We start from the raw sequence: 25,787 nt of genomic DNA, 5'->3' as shown, positions 1-25,787 counted from the left end.
GAGCTAATAGATGGAGACGCTTCCCAGCTGCAAAACCAGCGGCGTAATGAGAGACACACACACACCAGCACGAGCGTGAGGTCAGAGGTCACAGAGAGCAGGTCTGTCGCAGAGACGCTCAGTGTTGAGCTCGTAATGTGAACACACACACACACATTCAATCACACATATACTCTCTCACACACACACACACACACATTCAATCACGCACACACTCAGACTCACACGCACACACACACACACACACACACATTCACACACATATACTCTCACACACACACACACACACACACACATTCAATCACGCACACACTCAGACTCACACGCGCACACACACACACACACTGAGATGCACACACACACTCACACTCAAACATACATACACTCACACACATACACACACACACACACCCAGACTAACGCATGTATGAGCAGAATGAACTGCTGTTATAAACACTGTTTGTGGCCAGTAAGAGCTATTCAGAATCTGAAGCTGTAAAAGCATCAGAAAAAATTCAAATCATTAAATATGACATTTTAAAGCAGGGCTATTCAATTGGCGGCCCGCGGGCCAAATGCGGCCCGCCAATCATCTCCATGCGGCCCGACGGCACCAACCTCCCTCCTCTTTTCCTGGCGGTGCGGCTAATTCAGTTTGATACTCGCTCCGATTGACCTGAGAAACGTTTTACGTGCGAATATTTCAGCAGTTATTCTATGTGTCCCGAATTTATGTCGACTGAACCAGCGATAGGCTACCAATCATTCGTGAATGAATCATTCTTTTGGTTCGATTCTAAACGCGCTTGCATAACGGTCTAAAACTATTCGGATTCATTCGGACCGCTCCGTCACTGAATCATCTGAAGCGGTTTCTAGGTCAGTACAGTAACAACAAATAGCGCTGTTTACAGTTGTTTCACTAGTTGTTTCATCACGGCCCAGCACAGAGTTGCGTTTATTCCCGGTCCCGGACACTATTAAACACCGTTGCGACAACCAGTGGGAAGCGTTTCAGTTCGACAGAAACCTCTCTGTTACAAACCACAAATCACTCGATGGTTTAATTAGTATTAAATCGGATGAAACAGCCTCAACATTCCCAATAAGACTGATGAGGAAAGCAGGAGAAACATTGTGGCATGAACGAAATTAGAAGACTTTAAATCCCCTAATCACCCTTACAAACATTTACCATGAATTTACTGTAGTAATTTACCATGGTTGGGCAGAAATGTGCAATATTTATATTGAATACTATGTAGTAATAAATAAATATAGTAAATATATATATATACTATAATATCATATAGTATAATAGTAAATATAGTGATTTATATTGCATTAGTTTTATTAGGTGGGTAGAGGAATATATAATTAATGCTTGTTATGAAATGATGTCAGTTTCTTTGTAAAGGTGTGTATAGTTTTTAACTTGTGTTTAGGCATTTTTTATACAGTGGGAGTGAGTAGCCTGTGGTTATCAAGTCTCACTGTCAGAATATTTTCATTTAAGCATAACAATTATAAATAAAATAATTATTATTTCTCACCAACAGCTATAAGTTTGTATAAATAATTTATTTGTTCCAAGGAAAATAGTTGTACACAGCTGTAAATTATCAAGTTTTTTATTTATTATGGTTTTATATATTTGCATAGGCTACTGTTGGGTACCACATTTCCAAGTAAATACCATACTTTTTTAGGGTTACTTTAACTTATTTATTGAAACTGTTATGTTTCAATAAATAAGATAAACCCCCAAACCAACCCACCGGCCCAACTAATTGAATAGCCCTGTTTTAAAACATTATTGCAAACTATTAACATCGGAAAATGGGTGGAGTTTCAGGGCTGAGAAATAACATGTAATTCTAATAATTCATGTAATATTAATACATTCTATGTTACAGAGAAATAATAAACCATAATAATGAACTTTTAAAATATGAAGCGCTCAATTCACAGTGCTCAGAGTGTGTTCAGTGTGTGATCAGTGTGTGTTCAGTGTGTGTTCAGTGTGTGATCAGTGCAGAGAGCTTACAATTTTAGAGAAGTCACGCTGTGTGAAAGGGGCTCTGGAGAAACAAAACCCTGAACTACCGCCTTGACCTGAGACTGCATAAACTACAGCACACGGATCCATTCACAATCACTAAACACATGATCCTGAGTGTGTGTGGAAACAACATGTCTGTGCATAAATACACTCGAGAGCGCTAGGATGTGTCTCTCCAGAAACATTCACAGAATATAACAGCTCGTGTTTTAAAGCTGAACACAATGCATTGAAGATTTCACTGCAAACGCCACGCGAGTCTGTTCTCTGATGATTTAACCAGTTTTCTTTACATTAGTTCTGTTTTGGACTGATTGTTTGAATGAATTCAGTTACTGGATTATTAGACTGAAAACTTTCCTGGCGTTTAGTGGCTTAAAATGATCTGATCACAAACTGAGAAGCGAAATCGAGTTAAATGTAAATATAATAGAAATAGTCCCAAATCATGCACTCATATAATGCCATTGGTCGAGTGAAATGCTGTGCTTTTAATGTTGTTTATACGTCTGTGGTGTTTTTAATATGCTTTAAGACAAACCATGTGTAAATACGTAAGTGTGGAGGCGGGGCTCATTTGCATATTCATAGAACTGCATATACTAAATGAGGCAAGCGTGTCGAGTTACATTCAAGATATTTTAAGTGTAAAAAAATGTGTAAATGTGTCATTTTGGTGATCAAAGATGAGTTTTAAGGGATACTATTATTGACCTCAGGGGGACTTTAATATATATTACATGTCTGCTAAATGAATAATTGTAAATGGGATACAAGTGTTTTCACATCAGACACACTGAAGATGTGCGATGTGTATTAAGTGTATTATGTGTGTGTGTGTGTGTGTGTGCAGGACGTGGTGGTCGTGGGCGAGGAGAACTTCACCACTCCCTGTTATATCCAGATGGACGAGGAAGCGTGTCACATGCTGACGGAGACCCTGGGCACGTACTGTCTCGTGGGCCGCTCCGTCAGCGCAAACTCATCCAAGAGACTGAAGCTGGCGATCTTCGGGCCCGTGAGCTGCACTGTGCTGGAGTACAACATCAGAGTCTACTGTCTCGACGACACACAGGACTCACTGAAGGTCAGCAGCACACACACACACACACACACTAACCCGACCTCTAAACCTACCCATCTCACACACACACACACACACACACTAACCCGACCTTTAAACCTACCCATCACACACACACACACACACACACACACACACTAACCCGACCTCTAAACCTACCCATCACACACACACACACACACTAACCCGACCTCTAAACCTACCCATCACACACACACACACACACTAACCCGACCTCTAAACCTACCCATCACACACACACACACACACACACACACACACACACTAACCCGACCTCTAAACCTACCCATCACACACACACACACACACTAACCCGACCTCTAAACCTACCCATCACACACACACACACACACACACTAACCCGACCTCTAAACCTACCCATCACACACACACTAACCCGACCTCTAAACCTACCCATCACACACACACACACTAACCCGACCTCTAAACCTACCCATCACACACACACACACACACTAACCCGACCTCTAAACCTACCCATCACACACACACACACTAACCCGACCTCTAAACCTACCCATCACACACACACACACACACACACACACTAACCCGACCTCTAAACCTACCCATCACACACACACACACACACACACACTAACCCGACCTCTAAACCTACCCATCACACACACACACAGTAACCCGACCTCTAAACCTACCCATCACACACACACGCACACACACACACACTAACCCGACCTCTAAACCTACCCATCACACACACACACACACTAACCCGACCTCTAAACCTACCCATCACACACACACACACACACACAGTAACCCGACCTCTAAACCTACCCATCACACACACACACACACACACAAACACTAACCCGACCTCTAAACCTACCCATCACACACACATACACACACACACACACTAACCCGACCTCTAAACCTACCCATCACACACACACACACACACACACACACACACACACACACACACACTAACCTGACCTCTAAACCTACCCATCACACACACACACACACACTAACCCGACCTCTAAACCTACCCATCACACACACACACACACACACACTAACCCGACCTCTAAACCTACCCATCACACACATACACACACACACACTAACCCGACCTCTAAACCTACCCATCACAGAAAACTTTATGAAGTTTTACATTTTCAAAAAAACTCATTCTGTATGATTGATAAGCATGTTTCCTCGTTTTAGGCCCACAGTGACACGAGTCCCCTTTAGTGTGTGTGCATTCAGGTTTAAGTCCCCACCGCGATAGAAAAACATGTACACACACACACACACTCTCACACCAGCACACACACCGGCCTCGAGCTGATACGAAACATTAGGAAGTGTGATTCATTCAGTTTAAGATGAGTCATATAAAATAACAGGTTAAAAAAGTATTCAATTCAATGTGCATGATTTCAATTCTCATCTTTATCTTATGATTGTTATCAATGTTGATCATACACAACTGTTTTCAACACTGATAATAATCATAAATGTTTCTTGAGCATTATATCATATACTGATTTTTGAAGGATCATGTGACACTGAAGACTGGAGTAATGATGCTGAAAAAACAAACAGCTGTTTTACATTCTAATAATATTTCACAATATTAATGTTTTTTTCTACATGTACAGGTACAGTTAGATTTTCAATACTACAAGCTTAGTTAATACTCTATGAACTTTAGTTCTGTTTGTCAACTAATGCATCCAACTTAATTGTGAAGTGTTTAAAGTAGTTTGCTACGTTTTGTTTGTAGAAGTGCAGCGTGACTAGTTCAATCATGAGCAGCCTTTAACTTGGCAAACTGTCTCGCAGTCGTGTGTGTGTGTGTGTGTGGGTGTTCGCAGCAGATGTAGAGTAGGTGTTAGCAGGCAAGCAACAACATCATCTGAATATAAACAATGATATGAATATAATTTCTCTTACCTCTCGACACATTAACCCACAGCACATTCTACTAATCGCAAACTAACTATGAAAAACTCATTTAAAAAGTGTGAGTTGATGGCAGATGAATGTGTGTTTGTTCCTGCTGAGCGCTGACTGTGTGTGTGTGTCCGTCAGGAGGTGCTTCAGATGGAGAAACAGATGGGCGGGAAGCTTCTGGACGAGCCCAAGTCTCTGAACTTCAAGGACAGCACACACAACCTGCGCCTGTCGCTGCACGACGTCCCACACACACTCTGGAAGAGCAAACTCATCGCCAAATACCAGGTACACTTCACTCACAAAACTCACCAAACCAGTGGTGGACAGGTCATTTTTGGAAATATGTGTGCTTTTATTTTGGAAAACTTACTTTTACTTCACTACATTCAAAAGCATAATATCTACATTGCAAAAAAAACACACAACGTTCCTCGTTATTTGGATCTGAAGACATCGCTGATTCATGGAGGAGTTGATTCTTTCCAGCGAATCTGATGAGTTGGTTCACAAATCACACTGAACGATTCATCCGCGAATCAGACTGATTCGATTGAGTCAACGACTCACTGATCCGGTCAAAATGAGTCATGAATTTCCTTTGAGCTAGATGGCGCGAAAATTAAATTACTAATGAATTTTCAAATTATATAAAACTAGCATTTTTCTCCATTTTTAAAATATTATATAGTATATTACATGTGTTACTGTCAAGTACTGTTGCACACTTGAATCATCAGTACTTTTGTATTTTTACTCAAGTAAACCAGAACATGAGAACTTTTACTGTTTGAAGGATTTGTTTAGACAATAAAATTACTACAAACTGAAGTAAAAATGTATTTAAAAAACATAGACATTTAAAAACATTACAAACACAACAAAATTACTAAAACTTTTAAGTAAAAATAATATGAAAACAGTATATATAAAAATAGATCTATGTGAAAAACTGTTTTTCTGTATAATAAAAACTGTAACAGTGTCTCTGTGATAGTAAAATAACACTGTTGTGGGGTGAGGGGGACTAGATACACACACGCTAGTAGCGTTTATAATGTTAGTTTTGTTTGAGTGCTTTGAGGCACTAAGTGATATGTGATCTTGAAACAGTGGTGTTTTTGGTCAGTGTTAACGGCTGTGTGTGTGTGTGTGTGTGTCAGGAGCTCTCCTTCCAGCAGGTGTGGAGTGGATCTCAGCGTAACCTGCACTGCAGCTTCACCCTGGAGCGCTTCAGCTCGTGCACGCTCACGCTCTCCTGCAAGCTGTGTGTGAGACAGGTGGAGGGAGAAGGACAGATCTTCCAGCTCAACACCACCCTGGCTGAGGTCAGCCTCAGAAACACACTCTCTACATCTGATACACACTAAAACACACAATCTCATTTGACTGACAGGCGATCTGACCAATCAGAATCCACCATTTGTGTCCGACAAAGCAGTCAGGAGAGTTAGTAGATTAATGTCGGAGGATTTGAAAAACGGTGTACTGACGTATTTCCAGTTAAAACAACATTCCTTCTGATGTTCATTCATGTTTAATTGATGCTATAGATCAGGGGTGCCCAATCCTGCTCCTGGCGATCGACTGTCCTGCACAGTTCATCTCCAACCCTAATCAAACACACCTGCCTTTCATTTTCAAGTGATCCTGCCGTGCTCTGAAGACCTTAATTGGTTGCTTCAGGTGTGTTTGATTAGGGTTGGAGATGAACTGTGCAGGACAGTCGATCGCCAGGAGCAGGATTGGGCACCCCTGATCTATAGATGAACTAGAAGGAAGAGATGATCGTTCACGAGCAGCTTTAACTGAGGCTCTACAGCGATCTGTCAGACACATTAAAGAGACACAAAACAGTATTTATTGTTTAAATTTCTTTAAAAAATGACCAAATTTGAAAGTTGAGACTTTGTTTAATATCAAAAGTCCAGCTGTCGGTGTTGTCAGTGTCCTCTCTCCGCCGCGGCTTGTCGGACATAGCAACAGTAACTAAAGGGGGCGGGTCTTTGCGAACGGTCAATTACACTTCAAATAATTTTTTTCATAAGGTTTCTGTCATTTTAGGTTTCATCTTTATTCACAGTCTATGCTGTGAACGGACACGGACACGCTAGTCACGCTTATAAACGTCTGAAAGTCGCACAAAATATCACTGCAGGAAACTTCATCAAAGCACTGATTCCAAGATTCTGAAAACTGTGTTATCACTAAATAAAACCTTTACATTTTAGTCATTTACTACAAATTTAGTACTAAAATTGAGTCATTTATCCTTTGAATAATTTGCTTTTTAATATTTTATATCCCTGTTCTGCTCTGAATAGCTTTTAAAGGATTGTTGTGGAGCGTTATTAGTTAAATAATGCTAATAAAAAATTAACATAAAAAAATTCTTTGATTTTTTTAAATATATAAAAAATGTTAACAGCTATTTAGCAAGGCAACATTTCTCATTTTTACTTATTTCAAATTGATTCAGTAGAATGTAAAAAAAATATATATATGCATATTTACAACAAATAAAAATGATAGTTTTTGTAATTTTGTTGTGTATTTGTCATTTTTTAAATATGTCTATATCTTTTTAATATTATACATATATTGCCGCTAGTTATATATGTGGAGGGAAAAAAAAGTGATACATTTATAAAATTAAATATGTACTGTATGTAGTAAATTTTTGTTATTGTTATTGTATGAATAATGTTATTATATGTTATTGTTTGAAAATACAGTATTATTATATAATAATAGTGTCTTAAATATATATATTTTGGGCAACACGTTATTTTACAGTGTCAGTGTTACATGTTACAACAGCAAAAACAGTAAATACATGCAACAAACCCCAAAACTATAGGGTTATGGTTGAGATTAGGGTGCAAGTACATTAATATTATCAGGTGTATAATTACACTAACAAAGACACAACACAAAATAAAGTATAACCATATTTTGAACAAAGCAATAAATATAAATTCTGGGTTCAACAAAACTTTGTCTTAAATGCTATTATATGAGTATTGAATATATGTTTATGAATGTATATATTTAAATACATGATCTGAAAGCTTTTGTCAGAGGAGAAAGTGTATTGTGTCTGAATCTGATGGTGTGTGTGTGTGTGTGTGTGTGTGTGCAGGACTCTCAGTGCATCGACACGTCTCTCCTGGATCCGGCCAGTAACATCACGACACTGGTGGGTCCGAACGCCTTCAGGATCCCACTGTCGATCCGGCAGAAGCTGTGTGGGAGTCTGGACGCTCCTCAGACCCGAGGCAACGACTGGAGGATGCTGGCGCACAAACTGCACCTGGACAGGTCAGAGTCAGGCACAACTGGAAAAACATGTTTTATATATACATATGACCCTGGGTCACAAAACCAGTCTCGAGTCGCACGGGTATATCTGTGGCAATAGCCAACAATACATTGCATGGATCAAAATTATCGATTTTTCTTTTATGCCAAAAATCATTAGGATATTAAGTAAAGATCATGTTCCATGAAGATATTTTGTAAATTTTCTACCGTAAATATATAAAACATGTATTTTTGTGAGTGAATGCAGCACAAGCGCGAACATAAATGAACAACTTTAAAGGAGATTTTCTCAATGTTTAGATTTTTCTGCATCCTCAGATTCCAGATTTTCAATAGTTGTATCTCGACCAAATATTGTCCCATCATAAACTATACATCAATTTAAAAGAATGGACCCATGTGACTGGTTTTGTGGTCCAGGGTCACATATATCTGCGTACAAACTACACCTCAGAGTCACATGACTACTGCACTTCAACTGGAAAATATATTAAATACACACATATACATATATATTCTAATATAAGAGTATATATTACACTGAATTAGACTTTATAAATGTTTATTTAAAAGCAAAGTTGCATTTTCTCCTAGAAACAAACTTTGTTGCATTATTTTCCTGTTATCTCTGTAAAGCTGCTTTGAAACACTAGTGTAAACAGTGCTATAGAAATAAAGGTGACTTGACTTATGTAATGAACACTAGGTGGAGCTCTAGTCACATGTTTTCCTTGTTTGGGTTTCCCTGAAGTTACACCAGGTTGTTGAAAATGAAGGAGACGCGCATTCATTACATTTTACCTGGAGTTCTGTCTTTAAAGAAATCAACACATCAATGATTCGTCTCTCCGCCACTCGTGACCCACAACTGGAATGTTCTTTATTCATTGTGATTATCTGCTGCTATGACCACGATTCCATGCATCACTAATATAGATTTTCATTTCATTTGTTAATGTTAATTTATTTAAGGTTATTTTCAATAAGCTTTAATGTAATTTTTCAGTTTTTGTTGTTTTAACGATTACTTTTTTTTTCTACATTTTATTTTAATAATGACATATTATTCTGTCATTTTTAATTATTTAATTTAATTTAATAAAAGTTCCATCTGCCTAAATGAAATGTAAACATTTTGTTCAAACTTTAGAGCACATTTACAGTTTCTCAGTGTAATGATGTTCATTAACAAACACAAATCAGTCTTCCTCCTGCTGATGACCTCTGTGTGTGTGTGTGTGTGTGTGTGTGTGTGCAGGTATCTGAACTACTTCGCCACCAAGTCGAGTCCGACCGGCGTGATCCTGGACCTGTGGGAAGCTCAACACTTTCCCGACGGGAATCTGAACCGCCTGGCAGCCGTTCTGGAGGAGATGGGCCGTCACGAGAACATCGTTTCCATGGCAACCGAGCACTGACATCACCGGGGCGACGGCAGACCTGCTCCAAAACACGTTCAATCCGCAAAAAACAAGGTGACACCCCGAGGGAAGAGTCTGTACGATTCCTGGTACAGTTTGCTTTTCTATTCGTCGAATCAGTTTCTTAGGAAACGCGACTTCTGCTGTCCAAATACTGGACCTCGGCCCTCCCCGACACGTCACATGACCAGAACCGGGACACGTCACATGACCGCGACACGGGAGCGGCTCGCAGGCGATTAAAACACGCGTGTTGGAAAATGCCTTTATTTATACGTTCCTTTCATATCCGTTTTGTTTTTGGTCTCATTGCGCCATCCAGTGGACAGAGCTTGTAATGACACGTCCAGCCTCCTGTGTATATACAGCAAACTGTAAAGTTTAACAGTGTTACTATGATTATTATTACTTTTCATTTTATTATTAATTGCGTTTTGTTGCATAGTGATCTGTATGTAATCGAAATTTAGAAGAGAAAGACAAACTAGTGACTAAACTCTTTCAACTGTGCGGTTCAGTCCTGGATGCTCAACGCCTTTCAGGAACACACACACACACACACATCGTCACTCGTACGCTCAGCGTGGGTTTCATTACGGCATGTGAATCGCTGTGACTTCACCGGATCGAGGACGTTCACTGATGGATGCATGCGAGAGAGCTGCAGTCTACATAACTGTACAAACTAAACTAATAGCCATTGAGTGTGTTTGTGATTCCCAGCGTCCTCCTTCAGTTGTCCAGATTTATAAAGCTGTCTATGCAAATTCTGCATCCTTTATCAAACTAACTATACATGCTAGCAGTCGCTTTCCATAGTTATCAATCAATCATGCGATTATTATATTTATAGTGAGGATGTTACTTATTCTTTTATGGCACGTTCATGATGTAATTTGCGAAAGCTTGCATCTCCTCTGTGAAGTTTCTGTACAAAATGTAAGAAAGAATTTTTAAACAAGTAATAAATTATATTTATATGCAACACTGAATTCAAATGCGTCTTGGTTTTTGTGTGTGTTTTTTATGTGACGTTTATATGAACAAGCAGCTTTACAGGAAATAAAAGGTGAAAATATGGTCAAGGGTCACTATAAATCTTGGATCTTTAAAGGGATAGTTCACCCAAAAATGAAAGTTCTGTCAGTAATTACTCACCCTCATGTTGTTCCAACCGCGTAAGACCTTCGTTCATCTTCGGAACACAAATTAAGATATTTTTTATTAAATCTGAGAGCTGGATCACTCCTCCATAGGCTGCTAGGTGACCGAAACTTGCTGGCCCAGAAAAGTTATTAAAGAGATCGTTAATATAGTCCAAGTGACTACAGTGGCTCAATCTTAAGTATATCAAGCGACGAAAATACTTTTTGTGCGCAAAAACAAACAAAAATAACGATTTTTAACGAAATCCACTATTCATTTCCTTCTCTCTGGGCCTCTAGTTGGTTCACGTAGTGTTTTGCGCAGCGCGTCTGTGTCACACGTCACCACGTAGGCTCACTATTGGCCGACGCTGGTCATGTGTGTGATGCGTGATGATCCCTATGTTGGTGCATCCCTAGTTAACATGAAGTAACAATGAATGAACAATACATCTACAGCATTTATTAATCTTAGTTAGGGGTGTAACGATACCCTAATTTCACGATTCGATACATATCACGATACGATATTACTGCGATACTCCAAGACACATGATAAAAGGTTAAGAAAAAATTTACTGTTGATTAAAATGCTACATTTGATATTACATTGTGTGTGTAAATGAATATGATGGACTTGGTGCTGAAACCCAAAGAACAATAGAGACACCAGAATAACAATATTCATGATTCTGAAGCTGAAAATACTGCATTATTTTAGACGAATATGCTTGATCTCTGTCACTGACTAGACATATTTATAATAATGTAAGCCACTTTTTACTGGTAACATCAGACTTATAACATAAGCATTATCAGGACCCACTAATATTCCCCCATTATTATACATTATATTCAACATAATATATTGTAGTTTAATTACTGACTCTGAAAACTAAAACTATCCATGATACATATTGTTGCATTTTTGTATTGCGATATATTGTTACACCCCTAATCTTAGTTGATCTCAACATTTGATCTGTTAACATTAGATTATGCACTGTGAACTAATATCAACACAAATGTTATTTTAACTAACATTCACAAAGGTTATTGCTCTGTTCATGCATTAACAAATGAGACCTTTTTGTAATTTACCAACCAAAAAAATGTAAATAAATAAAATACCTAAATAATGCCACTGTCATTTGACAACATGACTTAGGCTACATATACACAAAACAAAACGCATGTGCCATGGATAAATATAATGGAATAGCCTCTGAACAGACCATAAGGAAATTATTTTGATCAAACCATATTATTGATGAAAGTACGAGAACAATAAAAGTGTTTGTTATAATTAATAACGTATACATTAATAAACGATCAATGTTTTAGAAAAAATTCAATTGCTTTATTTTTGTCCTTGCTTGTAGACAGAAGTTAGCCACTATCGTTCCAGCAGAGGATGAAGAGTGTCGTTATCTATGAGTGTTGAGTGAGGTAATATCACAAGTGGAGGCGTGGAGGAGACGTACGCACTGAAAGCCAAGAGTTAAAATCATCATAGAAGTACTGGGATAAAAGTTTAAAGTTCAAATATGAACACTGATGTCTACGATAGCGATCAAAATCAGCTTTTGATAGAAACTTGGTGCTTAAAATAACGCTCGATGACATTGTTCCGCCACTAAGTGGCGACAAGTGACTTAAATTTATTTGTAATTGAATAATTTATTCAAGAGAATGTAGTATTGTATGATGCTTCCCAGAGGTGGACGAAGTACACAACTTCCTTACTTGAGTGAAAGTACAGATACTACTGGTCAAATATTACTCCGTTACAAGTAAAAGTTGTACAGACCTATTTTTACTTAAGTAAAAGTACAGAAGTACTCGTTTTTAAAAATACTTAAGTATCAAAAGTAAAAGTCAATGCATTGTTTTATTATTGTTGCATTGTTGTATGTAATACTTACAGTACCGTATGCCTCTGAATCTATGCCTGCATACCCTCATGTCAATATCAAATTTATTTCTAGAAAATTTAAAATTTATTTCACAGTTCCAGTAGTGGGATTGAATATGAGATTGAATATGAGATTGAATGTGAGATTGAATAAGTCACTCAATAACGTCCACAATGGTTTCGGACACCCAAATGGCTGTTCCCTCAGATAGTGCCATATTTAAAGTTTTTTGGCTTTTAGTATGAATATGTTAGCCTTACTGTTATCTATAAGCTAGTGTGCTCCAAAAAAGTGAAAAAATTTGCATTTAGAAGACCAAACCCAAAGTTGAAAATGAAAATTAGGTTTATGTCAGATTGACGTTGATCTCCAACGTTGGACAGACGTCGTATTGTGGTTGAAAATGAAAATCGGGTTGACGTCAGAAACCAACATCAGTCGAGTCCTGACGTCCACCCGACTTTCATTTCCAACCAAAATGCAACCCCTGCAACCAAAATCATCCACTGACTGATGTTACTTTCTACTCGAGGACCTTGACAGAATTGTAGTGGAGTAAAAAGTACGATATTTATCTTTCAAATGTAGTGAAGTTAAAGTAAAAAGTTTCCAGAAAAAATAATACTCTAGTAAAGTACAGATACTCAAAAAGTGTACTTAAGTACAGTACTCAAGTAAATGTACTTTGTTACTGTCCACCTCTGATGCTTCCTACCGTATAACTGTGAAAACAGAAAAATTTGCCATTGGCAGGGAAGAGTTTTCTAACAAAAGACCGAAAAAACATGTTTCGCTCACTGCTCTTGACTGAATAACTTAAATAAGGGTTAATCTATATTTATGCAGTGTTATTTGACATTTGATTCCTATTTCTGTACCTGAACATCTAGTTTAGACCTACATGAAAAACCTGAAACGAATTTGTATTTTATTACTGACAGCCTTTAAAAAATAGCCTATAAACAATGTATGTGAGTTAGGCTGGTAGTTTTTGAAGACATAACCTTATTTACTAAGGTTAAATGGATCAAAATAATAATAACTAGGCCTATTTAATTTCATTTATTACTCTTTTGTGGTCGGTCCAGTGAAAATCTTGGCAGGGCAAGTAAAAATTTGAATAGAAAAAAATCTTTAGTGTTGAGCCCTGCGGGTACTGACATTAAATAATCAAATTAAAGTCTTCATTGTATAAATAAAATATAACTGATATAATATCAGTTATATTTAACTTTATCTTTGTTAAAGCTACAAATGTGAGTTTCTCCTTTGTTGTTTGATTAACATTGGTGACAAACAGCTGCTGGTACATTAGGCTGCTGTCACTTTAAGACGAAATGCACGGATCCAATATAATGATATGCATCGTTTTCTAACACATCACTGACTGTGTTTATGAGGATACTCGACGAGACGGACATTTTGACTTCATTTTACATGCACGTGTCGGTTAAAGCACAAAAGGAAGAGAAAAAGAACTGAATGCGCTTGATATTTAAACTGACAGGACTCAGAGAAAACATGCAAATGATTTGATGCTACATGATTAGCATGCTAATTTCTCTGAGACACGAGGTACAAAGATAACTACTCAACAAAGTTTCATAAACCCATCCATCCAACGCATTGTACATTTGCTGATATCACCCACGAACGTTTACATTTGAAGAACTCATATTAAATACACTTTTATCCCTATTTTTAAACACAATAAACAGTTGAGAGGAGAAGCGCGCGCTTACCTGCAGCAGCGTCGGCCATTTTCTGATGAACTACGGTGCGCGATCATGGACAAAATAACATCTGCAATACCCTGTCCACTAGGGAGCACTAAAACTCCATTTGATTTAGTTTAACCTCTAATTTCATGTAATTTACCACAATGAATATTATTTTTAACTCTTGAAATCCAAGTCAGGTGAATTTATCAGTGGTGTTATTATGTGTCATGTTGTAAAAATCTACATTGTTACTAGAGTTTAAGAAAGTTATAATTCAAGCAAAGATTTTGCTGCATACAAGAAAAAAACTTGAAATCAGATCTGAATTCACTTTATTAAAGGAGGGGAATGTTAAACACGTACATTTATTTTTCACTCCATTTACACAGAACTATCAAATATTAAACTTTTACATGTGTGTTAAATAAGGCACAAGTCAACATAAAAACAAAACATCCTGTACAAACGTTCACGTGATGCAAGAAAACATTTTTCCGTAACTCATGACATTCAATATTTACATTCATATTTTACAAGGACGTAATTGAGCGATGAAACGACTGGACGGTAAAACCTGGTGCTGGACGTTTGTCTTCTGGAGAATATGATGAAAGAGTTTCATGTTCAGTGTCGGACGCTGTTCAGGGTGAAAGTTTGAAAATGCATTTTTACGGAATCATTTGGTTTGTTTTGTCGTCATAAAAAGGCCTTCATGAATATTTAAAGACTGAGTTACAGATGTATTGTGTTTCTGGTTGATTGTGTTGGATGGTCAGTGAGTTTATCTTTTGGATTGTCCACTCGTCTGCGGGAGCTTTCACAGAAAGCAGGATAAATCCCCTCATCCAGCGTCTCCTCAGACTCTCAGTGTCACAGTTTAATGTCCTGAGACTCGGACATCTTGGCGAGCGTCTTCTTCACGCGCAGGGCGGTCAGACGGGACGCTGGATTGTGAGCCCAACACTCGGTCATCAGTTTACCCATCAGCCTCAGACACTGGACACACACACACACACACGGAAAGATTAGTGATACAGTGCTTTATACAACAGAATTTGTTTTGAAATGATTAAGGTAGACAATAAGTGTATTTTCAAACTAAAATAGTCATTATGAAGGCCTGTGTTTGTATTTTAGAGTTTCGTAGATGGAAACTGTTGCTGATTGATTCCAGCAATTTTGCAGGAAAGTTAACCATTATTTTATTTTTTTATTGGAATATTGCTATTTATTATGAACGATTTATCGGTGCACATCATTATTGTGTTAAATTCATGTTCCTGGTAATCTTGAATCAGAATATCTTCCTCTTGCAGGATCTCTTCTCTGATGATGTGGGCGGGGCAACCTGTCACTCACATGAGATCCACCAATAGCAAACCACAACCATCCAAGCCCCGCCCTACATTGTAATCAAACCTTCAAGTAGTCAATTAAAAGTTGACTAAACCAAAAAAAATTAAATCAAAAAAAGGATAGGTTGAGTAAATATAATAAAACTTAAAAAGGACATTTGACACAAATGAAAAATAGCTGGAAAAACACTAATTTGGAATAGGCTTAGAAAGGAGTTTAATGCATTTGTAAGCCTACTAAGGTAAAGTAAGTTAATTGGTCCTCGTTAAAGAGCAATCTAGTTGACATTTGTGCCTCATAATCTTGAATCAAAATACTGAAGCGGCAGTCATTGCTGGAGTGGAAGCGGCAGCCCTCGGATGGAGACAGGATTAGTCCAGTTCAGGATAAGTCCAAGTTGGGATAAGTCCAAGTGAGAATAAGTCCAAGTCGGGTGACGTCCAAGTCAGGTAAATCCAAGTCGGGAGAAGTCGAAGTGAGAATAAGTCCAAGTCGAATTATATCCAAGTCAGGTAAAGTCAGGTTAAATCAAAGTCGGTATAAATCCAAGTCGGGAGAAGTCGAAGTGAGAATAAGTCCAAGTCGGTATAAATCCAAGTCGGTATAAGTCCAAGTCGAATTATATCCAAGTCAGGTAAAGTCGGGTTAAATCCAAATCGGGTAAAGTCCAAATTGGGTAAAGTCAAAGTCGGTATAAGTCCAAGTCGGTATAAGTCCAAGTCAGGTAAGGCATGTAGGAGATTAAGTGTGACAGGTTTATCAGCAAAGTTTTGATCATGTTGTTAATTTAGAGGGTTAAGAAGGGAAACTTTGTACCTCATCGCTGCTCCAGCGGTTTGCAAACGAGGGTCTCTGTCTCTTGATACACACCACCTCCCTCATGTCCTCGTAGGACGGGTCTGTCGGCACCAGATCATGATACGGCAGCTGATATTCCTCCACAATCCCTGCAGGACAACATCAACCATGAGGATGAGGATTAAAAACGTGTTGGAATAGCAACATTTGAGATGAAATCAAAATAAATGTTCCCACTGAGCACCTACTGTGTCATGAATGAGTCTTACAGATACATTAATCAAAGGAAACAAATATCCCGTTCATGATAAAAACATCATAACTTGCTCCGCCTCTAAAATGACATTCCATTTCTGCTGACCAATCACAGCGCAGCTTAACTCGGTTGCGATTTCAAAATTGCGATAAGCCAAATCGGTTCAAGTGCAATTTCATGTAAATTGCGATTAATCGTGCAGCCGTACAGCTGAATATTAGATTTCTCAATGCGCTGAGTGTGTGTGTGCTGAACTCACCGCCGGACACACATCTCCTGGCCATCTCCCACAGGATCAGGCCGAAGCTGTACATGTCGGCCATGATGTAGGACTGGAAATGGCATCGGTTCAAGCTCTCGTCCAGGACCTCAGGAGGCATGTAGCGTTTGGTGCCGACCCGTGTGTTGGGCGGGATGTCCACTTCATTAGTGTCACTGAGAACAGATCAACACCAGCCAGTTAAACGTCTAACACCGTCAGTCTGACGGCTCCTGCACAATACAACTGTGTTTGATATGCAACATATTTAACTGCGGCTACATCATTATTGACAACCATGAGGTTACAATTTGTTTTTGTTCATTTTGCCATATGTAACTAATAATAAATAAATGTATATATATATATATATAATTATTTTTTTTTTCATGTTAAATATTAATAATAAATAATATACATAATTCTGTAAATTCTTCTTTTATGTAAACAACTCTGCAATAATATATTTTTTTAGTTATGGTTGATAACTGATATGATACTTCTAAAGTTACACATAAATAAAAAATGTTTTCTAAAAAACATGTAGAGAGGGTACAGTATACATACTATATACATTATTATATATATATATATATATATATATATATATATATATATATATATTATAGTGTATATAGTATATATATATATATATATATATATACTATATAATAGTACTCTCTCTCTCTCTCTCCCTATATATATATATATATATATATTATATATACACACACACAATATAAGTGTACGTGAGGGTTTTTTATTTTAAATGTACTTATTCAGTTTTTAGACAAAAATTAGATTATTATGTATAAGTTTAGAAGTATATCAGTTATCAACCATAACTTAAAAAAACTATATATATATATAGTTGTCCATTTACTTGTATATTTGAGAAAACATTAATTTTTTTCAGAATTTACTTTTACAGTTTCATATAACTTACAAATACAATCATGACACAAAAATGATAACTGATAAGATGATTGATATACATATTTGTATAAAAGAAATAAAACAAAATAAAATAAAATAAATAATACAACCATTAAATTTGCTTATAGATTTAATATATACATATATTTAAGAAAAATGTATTTAACCATTCTTTAATTTAAATGTTCCACTGATAGTGATAACTGATATGATGGGTGATATAAATCTAGTAAAACAGATGTATAGTGTGCGTCACCTGATGAATTTGACAGCGAGCCCCAGGTCAGCGATGCAGCAGGTGCCGTTCTTCTTCACCAGGATGTTTTTGCTCTTCAGGTCCCGGTGAGCGATGGCCGGTTTGCCCTGCGTGCCGAAGATCTCGGTGTGAAGGTGGCAGAGGCCCGAGACTGCCGAGTACGCCAAGCGCAGAAGAGCTTTGGTGTCCAGCGTGGTGGATTTGAGGTAGTCGTACAGCGAGCCGTTCTCGTGATAGTCTGTGATCAGATACAGCTGCGTCCACGAGCCTGTGCCTTTTATATCAGCCGCGATGAATCCTGACGGGAATTTTGGTAAATATTGAATTTGATTTCCGTTAACGGTTATTTTATTCCATGCAACAAAAGTGGATTTTCTGTATATTTGTTATAAATGCTAAAAATTCTAATAAATCGGTACAATAAAACAAGATTGTTGCGAACAACAACATGAAAATAATTTATTAAACAGTGTGATATCACACATATATATATACACTGTTATATTAAATAGAAAAATATATATTTTAAATTGTAATAATATTTCACAATATTACTGTTTTTTTTTATTATCAAATAAATGCAGCCTTGGTGAGCAGAAGAGACTTCTTTTAAAAACATAAAAAATCATACAGATCCCAAACTTTTGAATGGCAGTATATATATATATACACACACACACACACACACACACTACTGGTCAAAAGTTTTAGATCGGTAAGATTTTTTATATTTTTAAAATAACTCTCTTCTGCTCACCAAGGCTGCATTTATTTGATAAAAAAAACAATAAAAAAAACCCAGTAATATTGTGAAATATTATGACAATTTAAAATGACTGTTTTCTATTTTAATATATTTTAAACTGTAATTTATTCCTGTGATCAAAGCTGAATTTTCAGCATCATTACTCCAGTCTTCAGTGTCACATGATCCTTCAGAAATCACTCAAATATGATGATTTGATGCTCAAGAAACATTCATTATTATTTTCAATGTTGAAAACAGTTTTGTACAATTTTCTTTCAAAATTCTTTGATGAATAGAAAGTTCAAAAGAACTGCATTTATTTGAAATAGAATATTTTCTAACATTATAAATGTCTTTACTGTCACTTTTGATCAGTTTAACTCGTCCTTGATGAATAAAAGTATTGATTTATTTTATTTCTTTCGCCCAAAAATAAAATAAAAATTCTTACTGACCCCAAACTTTTGACCGGTAGTGTTTAATGTTACAAAAGCTTTAGATTTCAGATAAATGCTGTTCTTTTGAACTTTCTATTCATCTTAGCATCATGAAATAAAAATTTAAAAAACTGTTTTCAACATTGATAATAATCATAAATGTTTCTTGAGCATCAAATCATCATATTAGAGTGATTTCTGAAGGATCATGTGACTCTGAAGACTGGAGTAATGATGCTGAAAATTCAGCTTTGATCACAGGAATAAATTACACTTTACTATATATTCACATAGAAAACAGATATTTACATTGTAATAATATTTCACAATATGACAAATAAAATAAATTCAAATAAATGCAGCCTTGGTGAGCAGAAGATACTTCTTTTAAAAACATAAAAAATCTTACCGATCTAAAACTTTTGACCGGTAGTGTATATATATATATATGTGTGATGTGATGTGTCGTACCCAGTATGTTCTCGTGTCTCATCAGGACGGTCTGGTAGATCTCGGTCTCCCTGAACCAGCTGGCCTCTTCTGTGGTGAAGAAGACCTTGACAGCGACTCGTTCGCCCCTCCACCGGCCCATCCACACCTCTCCGTACCGGCCCTTCCCGATCTGCTTCACCATCTGGATCTGCTTGGCGATGGTTCGCTGCACCTGTGACCAGATCACGGAGAAAAACACGTTAACAGAAGACAAAAAGACATGGGGTCCTATTTTAACGATCTAAGCTCATGGTCTAAAGCGCAAGTGCACTTCTGGCGTGTCTGAATCCACTTTTGCTAGTTTAACGACGGGAAAAATGGTCGGTGCTCCCGGTGCATGGTCTAAAAGGGTTGTCACTATTTTCTTAAAGAGTAATGGGTGTGTTTCAGGCGTAACGTGAAATAAACCAATCAGAGTCTCATCTCCCATTCCCTTTAAAAGCCAGTTGCGCTCGAGCCATGACGGATTCGCTATTTACATGACGGAATTAACAAGAGGAAAGACTGAACGCTTCTCTAGTGAGGAAACAGATCTGCTCGCGCGTGAGATTAAAGCTGTCTCTGTGTGTGTGTGTGTGTGTGTGTGTGTGTGTGTGTGTGAGGTTAAAGCACAAGCAGATCATCTACGGGACAAGCCGGATTCCACCATATCTTTATGTACACAATATTAAACCTTTACATTGTAATCCTTTTATTTTTAAAATTAGGCTGGTTTGTGTGCTGATGCGCATCCCTGTGTGTGTAATAAGCAGACTGTGTGTGTGTGTAATAAGCAGAGAGTGTGTGTGTGTCATAAGCAGACTGTGTGTGTGTGTGTGTGTGTGTGTAATAAGCAGAGTGTGTGCGCATTGTGGACCCGCCTATAGGCTCATATTACTAACGCGCTCTTTAAATAACAAAAAAAAAAACACTGCACCATTGACTTTAGACCAGGTCTCAGTTGGTCAACGGCTCAGTCCATTTCAGTTCCTCAAAATAGCAACGCTCCAACAATGCTCCTGAACACACACTCGTTCTCAGACCAGCAGCCCATGGGCAAACAAATGAGCTATTTAAACAACGTGGCGCAGGACGTGAAAATGAAAACTGCGTCGGGCTGAAACTAGCAAAACACACTGATTCACAGATTCACAAAACGATTCACTGGTTCAAAGCACTCCGGTCGCAATGAAAACTCACACATGCATAAAAACACCTTCTACAAACCAACTGCTAATGTTTTTATTCATCTATTAAATGCAATTAACAAACTGTCTATTAACATTAAATATGAAGTGTTTGTATAATGTGTGTTATTTTATTATATTGTCATTTATTGCACGTCATTTATTACAATTATATATAAGGGCTGTCAAGCGATAAAAAAATGTAATCCAATTAATTACACGATTCATTATCTAATTAATTACCCTCAAAAGATAATTTAAAGTCATTATTGTGTTAAATGAGAAAAGCATCAGATACATTACATTATTAAATTAAAACATTACATTACAAAAAATATCTTCAGAAAAAAAGTATTTTATTTGACTCAACATAGAATTTATTACACATAAACTTTTAGACTACAAAAGCCATGAGGGAGAGTAAATGATGACAGAAGTTTAATTTTTGGGTGAACTATATCTTTAATGAGTTTTTATTTTTATTTTATGGAAATATTAAATATATTTTAATGATACTCTAAATAAGAAGCTAAAACTGCCAGTAGGTGGCTGTAAATGTCTAAAATGACTCATTGAGTCATTAATTCGATTCGTTCGAACAGCTGATTCATTCTGGAATTTGTAGTTCCTCCTCCAAAGCACAATGGATTGTGGGTAATATTAGCTGTTATATTGAGCACGGATCCACACTTCAAAAATCCAGCGGAAATAGTAGATCATCCAGGGACTTCTGGGATACTCTTTTCAGCATAATATGCTTTGGGACACACTTATTCTAATCTCACACACTGTTTAGGATGGACAGTGTGAACATTGAGACGCAGAGTCTCTTTATGAATGAACCGTTGAATCATTAGTTCACCGATTGCTTCGTTCAAAATTCAGAAACGAAACACCGCGGTGTTGTTTGGAGATGCACAATAGTTTAGCTCTGGCTTTATAAGTAATATTTTAGTTGGCAAAATTGAGCAAAAACTGAAAATATTGTGCCAAAAATATAACAATATTAACTTCTTATTTATTAAACTGTTGAATAAAATCGATATCACATTTGCACTCAAGTGATACTGAGCTCATTACTCATATGATATTGCTTAACTATATCATATTAATATAAATATGAGACAAAAATTCATACAGGGGTATTTTTGCCTCAATATCTTGAATTTTAGGGTAATTCTAACTGTATTCTAGCGGGTGCGTTAAATGCATTTTAACAAAAAAAAAATTCAATATCTAATTCAATTAATGCATTAAATTGACAACCCTATTGTGTATATATATATATGTATATATATATATATATATATATATATATATATATATATATATATAAACAGCAACATAATTACACTGTTACAGAGACTAATACATTGAATAATTAAATACAAAATAATTCTAATACATTGACAGGAGGAAGCGCAGGTGTGTGTGTGTGTGTGTGTGTGTGTGTGTGTGTGGGTGTGTGGGGGTGTGTGGTGTGGTGTGTGTGGAGTTTGTCATGTGTGTGTCTGACCAGCAGAGGGAGTCCTGATCCGCTGCCGGAGCTCTGAGACTGTTCAATCAGATCCTTCAGAGACTCTCCCGCGGGAATGAAGGAGTCGTCCTGTTCCAGACCCATGCTGTAGCGCGCACGCGTCTCCTGACGCTTGTACCTGACACACACACACACACAGGTTTGTTTTGCTATACTTGTGAGGACATTCCATATGCATAATGGTTTTTATACTGTACAAACTGTATATTCTGTGTCCTTACACTAACTCTACCCCTAAACCTGCCCATCACACACACACACACACTTACCCTACCCCTAAACCTGCCCATCACACACACACAGGGGTGGGCAAACTTTTTGGCTCAAGGGCCACACTGGGTTTTAAAATTTGACAGAGGGCCGGCCCAGTAGCAGATTATGAAACACGATCTCATGAAAGTGTGTATCTATACCACGAATTTTATTTCTCGTGCCATTTATACGCCAAAAATGTTTGAGGTTAATTTTTAATTAGTCATATGTTAGATAATTATAGCCTATACTTTTTAAATATTGTTTATCCTTATTATTATTTAATGGTCCTAACAGTAAATTAGAAAGTGCACACTTAGAAGAGTAAAAATGACAGAAGGTTACGTTAATTCAACTATTAAAACTGCATATGGCAATCAATTTGCACTTCAAAAAGTCATACATTTGTGGAAAAAACGGAATAAATGAATATACAAATTTATTTTAAGAATAATAAAATAAAACATAAAAAGCAAAGTCAGATCAGAACATTTAATGAAAAAAACCGGGTTCTGTACATGGCACACAGGGGAGCGTAGCCGAAAGCCGGGCGATAAAGGTCGGCAAACGGAATCAGTCAGGAGGATACATTCACAAATCCAGAGGAGCAAAGAAACTAAATAGCAGACAAATCAAAGGAAAAACTAAACCGGTGTACAAGCAGTTAACACACATTTTTTCTCTGTGAGTTTCCAAAAAAGGAAAAAACATTAACGTGCAACAAGTCTATGCGCTTAAGCCGCTGTCTGTTTGGTTTCCATGGTGACGCGTCATTGCTTGTTATGTGACACACCGCAGCCACAACAGCGCTGAATGAATTATGATTTGCTTTTATGTCATATTTTCCTTTTTTACAGCTATGGCATGAAATATCTGATATTCCGATTGTCAAATATATGCAACGCAATATATATATTAGCCTACGCAAAGTATTGCAAGAAAAAGGCTAAATGTATGCGATCTTAAGACAATTTTTTAAATACTCGACGGGCCGGATTAAACAGCCTAACGGGTATGTGGCCCACCCCTGCACTAACCCAACCTCTATAACTGCCCATCACACACACACTTACCTGACCCCTAAACCTGCCCATCACACACACACTTACCTGACCCCTAAACCTGCCCATCACACACACACACACACACACACTAACCCGACCCCTATAACTGCCCATCACACACACACACACACTAACCCAACCCCTATAACTGCCCATCACACACACACACACACACACACACTAACCCAACCCCTATAACTGCCCATCACACACACACTAACCCAACCCCTATAACTGCCCATCACACACACACACACACACACACACTAACCCGACCCCTAAACCTGCCCATCACATACACACACACTAACCCAACCCCTATAACTGCCCATCACAGACACACTAACCCAACCCCTATAACTGCCCATCACACACACACACACACACACACACACTAACCCGACCCCTATAACTGCCCATCACACACACACACACACACACTAACCCAACCCCTATAACTGCCCATCACACACACACTAACCTGACCCCTAAACCTGCCCATCACACACACACACACTAACCCGACCCCTTATAACTGCCCATCACATATACACACACACACACACACACACTAACCTGACCCCTAAACCTGCCCATCACATACACACACACACACACACACACTAACCCGACCCATATACCTGCCCATCACACACACACACTAACCTGACCCCTAAACCTGCCCATCACATACACACACACACACACACACACACTAACCCGACCCCTAAACCTGCCCATCACACACACACACTAACCTGACCCCTAAACCTGCCCATCACATACACACACACACACACACACACACTAACCTGACCCCTAAACCTGCCCATCACATACACACACACACACACACTAACCTGACCCCTAAACCTGCCCATCACATACACACACACACACACACTAACCTGACCCCTAAACCTGCCCATCACATACACACACACACACACACTAACCTGACCCCTAAACCTGCCCATCACATACACACACACACACACACTAACCTGACCCCTAAACCTGCCCATCACATACACACACACACACACACTAACCCAACCCCTATAACTGCCCATCACACACACACACACACACACACACACACACACACTAACCCGACCCCTATAACTGCCCATCACACACACACACACACACACTAACCCAACCCCTATAACTGCCCATCACACACACACTAACCTGACCCCTAAACCTGCCCATCACACACACACACACTAACCCGACCCCTTATAACTGCCCATCACATATACACACACACACACACACACACTAACCTGACCCCTAAACCTGCCCATCACATACACACACACACACACACACACACTAACCCGACCCATATACACACACACACACACACACACTAACCTGACCCCTAAACCTGCCCATCACATACACACACACACACACACACACACTAACCCGACCCCTAAACCTGCCCATCACACACACACACTAACCTGACCCCTAAACCTGCCCATCACATACACACACACACACACACTAACCTGACCCCTAAACCTGCCCATCACATACACACACACACACACACTAACCTGACCCCTAAACCTGCC

General features: G+C 38.0%; 2 protein-coding genes across 8 annotated transcripts in view; one reads left to right on the top strand and one right to left on the bottom strand.

Annotated features, from left to right (window-relative positions):
• unc5cb (unc-5 netrin receptor Cb) overlaps nt 1-10,854 on the top strand; it is a 203,978-nt gene extending 193,124 nt beyond the window's left edge. For both annotated transcript variants that reach the window (XM_084103921.1, XM_084103920.1), the window contains 5 exons: nt 2,916-3,149; nt 5,256-5,405; nt 6,281-6,445; nt 8,260-8,438; nt 9,700-10,854. In XM_084103921.1, the coding sequence (XP_083960047.1) occupies nt 2,916-3,149; nt 5,256-5,405; nt 6,281-6,445; nt 8,260-8,438; nt 9,700-9,859 (888 nt within the window). In that variant the 3' untranslated portion in view covers nt 9,860-10,854. The remainder of the gene's footprint in view (nt 1-2,915; nt 3,150-5,255; nt 5,406-6,280; nt 6,446-8,259; nt 8,439-9,699) is intronic.
• Nucleotides 10,855-14,959: 4,105 nt separating this feature from the next.
• bmpr1bb (bone morphogenetic protein receptor, type IBb) overlaps nt 14,960-25,787 on the bottom strand; it is a 118,017-nt gene continuing 107,189 nt past the window's right edge. For all 6 annotated transcript variants that reach the window (XM_084103926.1, XM_084103927.1, XM_084103929.1 and 3 more), the window contains 6 exons: nt 22,865-23,003; nt 20,162-20,354; nt 18,506-18,803; nt 17,314-17,489; nt 16,817-16,947; nt 14,960-15,640 (listed from right to left, as the gene is read on the bottom strand). In XM_084103926.1, coding sequence (XP_083960052.1) covers nt 15,515-15,640; nt 16,817-16,947; nt 17,314-17,489; nt 18,506-18,803; nt 20,162-20,354; nt 22,865-23,003 — 1,063 coding nt within the window. In that variant the 3' untranslated portion in view covers nt 14,960-15,514. The remainder of the gene's footprint in view (nt 15,641-16,816; nt 16,948-17,313; nt 17,490-18,505; nt 18,804-20,161; nt 20,355-22,864; nt 23,004-25,787) is intronic.

This window comes from Abramis brama (assembly GCF_963993115.1).
Source record: "Abramis brama genome assembly, chromosome: 25".
Classification (NCBI taxonomy): domain Eukaryota; kingdom Metazoa; phylum Chordata; class Actinopteri; order Cypriniformes; family Leuciscidae; genus Abramis; species Abramis brama.
The sequence above is the reverse complement of the archived record's forward strand: the minus strand, read 5'-3'. Positions and strand labels throughout refer to the sequence as shown.